Source organism: Corvus brachyrhynchos, unplaced genomic scaffold (genome assembly GCF_000691975.1).
Source record: "Corvus brachyrhynchos isolate BGI_N302 unplaced genomic scaffold, ASM69197v1 scaffold46, whole genome shotgun sequence".
Lineage (NCBI taxonomy): Eukaryota > Metazoa > Chordata > Aves > Passeriformes > Corvidae > Corvus > Corvus brachyrhynchos.
The window spans coordinates 179,670-186,145 of record NW_008238838.1 but is presented as its reverse complement, the minus strand read 5'-3'; the positions used below and the strand labels follow the sequence as shown (position 1 = coordinate 186,145).

Below are 6,476 nucleotides of genomic sequence, written 5' to 3'. Positions count from 1 at the left end.
ATAAAAAACTGTCTTTTTCTGCTCGTCACTCTTGCCCCTCGCTGTGCACCTCTGGCAGCCTTTGTCACCACCACAAAGCCACTGATGCCACTGACCGAGTTGCACCTGCTCTGGACACCACCCAAATTCGTGTGGTGACACCAACTTTAAGCACCACACTCAGGCTGGACCAAAGGACACCTGCAGCTCTCAAACATCTACCTGAAACACCCCAGGTCAAAGGATTAGGAGGGTTTATGTGCTCCATCAGGTGAATGTCACCTTTTGATGGGGTAACAGAGGGAAAGGCTCTGGGCAGTGCATCACCACCTCCTTGAGGTCCTCATGAGCACCTTTAATCTCTTCTGTTGGCTGGGGCTGAATGATCAAAACCACACTTAACACAAATGTTGCTCTGCACATCAGAGACAAGTAGGGCTGGTAAAATCAATCCACCCACGTTCCATCCACTTGCTCCTGTGCACAGAAGGGGCTTGACATCCATCACTGTGCCCTTGCAGAAGAGCTACAAACAGCTTCAGGAGAAGGGAGACAAACTGACGCAGCATTTCCTCTGCTCAGCATTCCCAAAGGCCCTTCTCAAACATCCTGTTTCCTCACCAGAGCTACACTGCTCCTCTTAAAGAACTTTTTCCTTAAAATCAGTTTTTGGGTTGGAATGCAGCTCTCTACAACACCCTGCAAGTCTTCCCCCAACCAACTGCTGCACTGTGCTCTGAATCATTTAAGTGTCGTATTGCCATGAAACTGCTGATATTTCCCCAAACTACCCCACAGCCTGCTGGGATCAGCCCCTTTGCTTGCACAGCTGATACCAGGAACACCTGGGACCTGCCTTAGCATCCATCTTCAAGCAGCTACATTTCAACATGACTTTTCAGAAGCGGTGTGTTGAGCTTTTGATGGGGTACCCTTCTTTCTTGAACCAGGGTAAGAGAGCAGAGGAGGCTGCTGTTCTGCTGAGTTCTTTATTTCATGGTCTCACAGCTTTCTTGAAGGCAGAGTTCAAAGGGGGTTACATGATAAAGGCAGCAGGCAAAAACAGCTGCTTCTTTTTTTAGATGCTCTATGCTCTATACTCTATATGCTCTATACTCTAGACTCTATACTTTTTCTTGCAGAAGTGTGGATTATATTTGCTAACTGACCAATAAGATTAACACACGATTCTAGTTTTTCTTTTCTTAACCTATCCTGGTCTAATTCTAACAGTCGTAACCCTTACACCAGTGTTACACAGGTATTACACAGATTTGCATATACAGTTTCTATCAGTTATTGTTTATGTGAACACTCCATCTAAAAAATGTGAACAGTATAATTCTATCTATATTTTGTCTAAAGTAAAGAATTCTGTGAAAAGGTAACACTGCTGCAGCAAGAACTGTGTCCAAGGCCTCTGCTACAGCTTTTCAATGTTTAAGGCACTCAGCATGTATTTCTACTAAAGTGTGTTTAAGGCACTCAGCATATATTTCTACTAAAGTGAAAAATCTCTATTTCTATTTCACTTTGGTGTGACTTCATGTATCTCAGCTTGTCCAAAGGTTTTAATTCAACCCCTGTGCTTTGGCTTCCCTCTGGGCCTGAGTCCAGAGGAGCTTTCACTCCAACAGCTGTGGTCAAAATCCATCCTAAAGAATCGATCCCGAGTGCTTGGCAGTCTGTGCCAAAGCATGGAATTAATAGACTTTGATTCCAGCCTGATGTATTTATTTTGCAGGACTAATAGAATTTATCAAAGGAAAAATCTAGTACCCAAATTCAATTCTGGAATTCAATCTGCAGCCTCTGTAATTTGTTTCTCTTGCAGGTCACCCTACCTGAGGGTGCAGTCCAAGAATTGCTTTGGGCTGCAGATATGCTTTGGCATAATTTAAAATTTAGTTAAAAATCCAACCTCTTTCCCAAGTAGTTGTGACAAGCCAACAGACGGCATTTTCTAGGACAGCATCTGGTCTTTCCTTGGTGTCTGAATAATTTAACCAGAATATGGAAGTTCCATATTTAAGGAGCCCATGTTTAAGGAGAAACAGGACGTGCAAGTGCTTCCTGTTCAAAATTGCTAAACCTTCTTGTTTCCTCCTCTCCCTCTCTTCCTCCAGACCTATTGGGAACTGCACAAATCAATATGGAGGAAAATTAATTCTGTCTATTGACCTCTAAAACGACATTCAAGTGGCAATGACTCGAGTTTTGGTCATTTCACTGACATGTGAGAGGAGGAATCTGTGCTTGAGGTCACACCTCAAGAAGAACAGAGAGGAATGACACACAGGAGCAGAAACAGCTTTGAGTTTTACAGGCTGTTAGTTTTAGGTGTTCTGGAAGAGACTTAACCAAACAGTTATTTCCCCTCATAAAACAGCAGCAGCAGCAGCAATACAGTGAACACTAGCCATAATTAGCTGATTCCTGCCCTGGGCTCTATGACTTTATTTATTTCAGATCTGGTCATCCACAAGAAGCATCCACGGAAACTGTGTCACTGTGAGGTCTTTTTCCACATCCTCGTATGTAGGAATTTTAAGATTTCCTGCTGTCCTCTGCCCAGCCCCAGTCCTGAGGCCTGTGGATGTCACAGGCTCTGAGCATGCAGCCAGCACAGGCTGCAAACCAGGCCCGCCCCTGTGGCTCCCAAAGAAGTGCAGGAGGATGGCCAGGGACAGGAACAGCTTGTCACTGCGGAGAGCCTTGGCTCCGCTCACTCCTACAGGCTGTGCCAGCAGCCACCTGCATCCTGGGAAGGGGAGAACCATGCACAGGATCTTCCACGAGCAGCCAGAGAGAGCAGCAGCCCCAGCTCTCCCCGACCTGCGTTCCAGCAGCTGCTTTAACACTATTCAGGATCCAGGCCCTTGGTTTAGCATCCTGCCTCCTCCTCTCCACAAAGGTCATCAGGATCTGGAAATACCACAAAAGACTCCAGGCATGGTTATACATCAATACCTGTACAGTCCTTCTCACTGCCAGGGAAAGGTCTCGTGGGTTTGGCAGGACATGATGGGAAGAGGGGGAATTAAAGCGAGCCCATGAACAAAGAGAAGAAACTATCTGGAAGTTAAAGTGTTTATTGATGTGTTTAAACTTTGTACATTCCCCACAGACCACACTAAGGAGTTTGCAGGTAAATCTGTGCATAGTGGGAAGAAACACGGAAAGGGGAAGAAAAAATAAAGTCACAGGAAAAATAGAAAAAATACACCACAGGTTACCAGAACCTCCAGATTTAAAAAAGCCGTGAGCATTAACACCAACTATACAAGCATTACAAAGACATGATGGTGAGTGGAACAATTGCCCCTTTTGGTCTTCTTGGGGCCTATGCATCCCATTTCCCTTAAAGCAGGCAGCATCCCTTTCCCAACGTGTCACTCTCTTCCCTCCCCAGCTAAGAGAGCTCTGTGTTTGTCAGCTCCCAAGGTCCCAGTTATTGCAGTGGTTTGTCATTTCTGGCCCAACATCACCCAGAGAGATGCAGCGGCTCAAAAACCTGCGGCTCTTAATTACTTACCATGTTGGTGAGGCAGGAGAGCTGGGGAAATTAGAAAGTAGTAGCGAGAGGGGGCTGTTAATGCCAGGTGAGTACTGAAGGAAACTGGCTGAGAACAGAGGATTTCAATTCAATACCAGAACTTCCAACTCTAGAGCAGAACTGAATCTGGAAGGGGAATGTGCAGACCCCAGTATGCACAAACCATGTTCTAACATTCCACTAGAATAACTATAAACAGAGATGCTAGAAGCCTTTTAACTCCTTGCCTCCAGGGAGTCTTGATTCCTAGAGTCCGAGCTGCTAAGCAGCAGGGTGCACACCACTGGCATATGAGGATGGGTTTTTTTCTTTTTTTTTCTTTTTTTTTTTTCTCTTTTTCTCTTTTTTTTCTCGTTATAAGGAATTTTGTTAGTTACCATTCCAAATTGCTTCCTTGCTTATGCTGTAACAGCTCCTATCCCTAAATTAATCTCTTTGCAACTCCCAGTGAAATTCACTTTAAAAAAAAAAAGGAAAAAAAGAATACTGTTTTATATATAAAAGCCAAAATGACTGAAGAGCCACAACTGTCTCCTTTTTCAAGGTGGTTTGGTACAAACGACCCTCAATATACAGGTGGTCTATCAGAAAAAAAAAATCAACATTTTCCATTTTTATATATATAGAGCTTGTATCAGACAACAGTACAACAGAACTGGTATTTTTCAGATTATTAAAAAAAAAAAGAAAACTACATCTCAGTCAAATATCTGCAATAGATCCATTTTTCCCATTTAAGGAGATTTATATATCATATTGTTATATTATCATTTCTTCACCCATTTAAAAGAATGGAAATTGCAACTCTACAGTAGTAATTATAGTCTTAATGATCCAGGAGTTCTGAATGTAAGATGAAGTCCTCTTGAAGCAACTGTTGGTCAGTAGTTGATCCAAAACACTGGACCACTTTGGCCCTTCACCCCGCACCTTTTCCTATCAGGGCTACTCTATCTTCATCTCTTTTATATCTGCATCTGCTCCAGGTATTTGTAAGTGGGATTCTCATAGCCATGGTTCTGCATCTTGCTCAGATGCCGCTCCTCGGGGGTGAGCATCGGGTCAACCTTTGGAAAAAACACACGAAACTGGTCAAGGAGAAACTTCCAGGATTGATTCCACAGAACAAGAGGCAGCAGACAAGCACTGAGTGAATACCATGGTGAGCAGTAAACAGGGAAAAAAGGTAAACTGCAAAAAGTAGTTTGTTTACTGAAGTTGCTTGTTCAAGAGCTGATGCCTCTTGCCCACCCAATCCCCTGTGGGGATGGTCTCACAAATCTGTCATTGCTCAGCCAACACTGCAAATCAGGGACCCACTGCTCTCATTAAAGAGGTTGTTATGATCTCCTGCATGGGTGGGGCAAAGGGAAAAGCAGCTTTCTCTGGGCTCCATTAAGTTGTCATTAGAAATGTGCAAGGAAGAAGGAGCTGCTCTTTAGCATTTGGCCAATCACAACATCTTAATCGTCAATTAGCCAGGGGGACAAATTGCTATGGACTGACTGACTGACTGCCCTGCTAAAGATATCGCCTGAAAAGCTCATTTACTGCTAAATCCTACCCTGAGCCAGCCAGGGAAGCCTAATTGAATCCTAGTGATTAAGCAAATGCAGCTATGGAGTGGCAGGTGCCAGCACGGCACAACGGGAACAAGCGGTGATGGTGTCAGCAGGGACAGGGTTAATTCCTACCCAGCCAGGAGCAGAACTGTCCATGGCCTGGAAGCTCCTGCCATCCTCTACCCCCACACACAACATGTGATTCAACACTGACTATTTTCATCCTTGGTTGTGGAGCTCTTTCTCACCTCCACAATTCCATGGCTGATGGTCCCATACTGCCTCTTCCTCAGCATCACCAAGCTGATGACTATAACAGTAGCTATGGCAACTGCAATCACCAAGAGCCCAATAAGGGCACTGCTGCTGAAGCTGAAGTCATCACGGAGGGAATTGTCGTTATCCTGGAGGGAAGAAAACAGAGCAGGCTGAGGAAGAGCAACGAGGGAGGTGCACTGCTGAACACAAACCTAAGCCATGGCCACTAGTAAGGTCTTTGACCATCTGTGGTATCGAGCTATGACTGATTATACACTAGACAGTGCATATATTTCACCCTTAAGTATTCCACCCCTAAATATTTCACCTCTAAATATTCCATTGAAAGGATAACGAACACAAAATTCTTTCCCCACTCAGTACCTCTGGACAGGCACTGGCCCACATCACTTCCCTATCCCACAAAACACTTTTGCAGTAGGAGTCAGGTTAGTATCTAACATTTGTTCACTGTTTACATCTTTATGAAGAAGGGCTGTACTGTGTTTCACTGTGCATGAGCCCCCAGAGCAGCATCCAGGCACCAAACCCTGAATTCAGTAAAAATGGGAATCAAAATCCAGCTTTAGGAATTTGCCAGTCCCTGGATTCAGCAGCCCCAAACGTACCGGCTCATCCACCAGCCCTCCGACACGCTCCGCGTTGAAAATCATCTCCTTCACATCAAGGGTTTCATCAATTACCTAAAAATGGCCACAAAAGCATTTTATGGAAGGATCCACACAAAACAGGGAGGAGAAGGAAGAGAAAGACGGACAAGAGACCTTTAATGAACACTAGCAAAGGCTCAGGACCACTTACCATCTCTCCCCTGCTCTCAACAGCATGGAATGTTCTCAGCTCTTATACAGCCACCAGAAATAGTATTACAACTAATAACCTCCAGACTACCTCAAACTAAAGCCCCAAAGAAAAAAACAATTAAAAAATAGGTCCTAACTTTGGACCCAGAATTTCTGTCACATAAGATCTAACCTGTGGCTTTAAAACAGTATTGAAAGGAAACTCAAAACCTCACTTTTTAATTTTTTTAAACCCATGGAACGGAGGCCAAGTGGCTGTCACTAGAACCTAGAGAATTCTTAACACTGTGGGTAGAG

At 44.2% G+C, this 6,476-nt stretch overlaps 1 protein-coding gene across 8 annotated transcripts in view; it reads right to left on the bottom strand.

Moving 5' to 3' along the window:
- Positions 1-3,055: 3,055 nt before the first annotated feature.
- The window catches only part of APLP2 (amyloid beta precursor like protein 2), a 26,593-nt gene continuing 23,172 nt past the window's right edge, over positions 3,056-6,476 (bottom strand). For all 8 annotated transcript variants that reach the window (XM_008636869.2, XM_017738475.1, XM_017738476.1 and 5 more), the window contains 3 exons: positions 5,985-6,059; positions 5,346-5,501; positions 3,056-4,602 (listed from right to left, as the gene is read on the bottom strand). In XM_008636869.2, the coding sequence (XP_008635091.1) occupies positions 4,501-4,602; positions 5,346-5,501; positions 5,985-6,059 (333 nt within the window). In that variant the 3' untranslated portion in view covers positions 3,056-4,500. The remainder of the gene's footprint in view (positions 4,603-5,345; positions 5,502-5,984; positions 6,060-6,476) is intronic.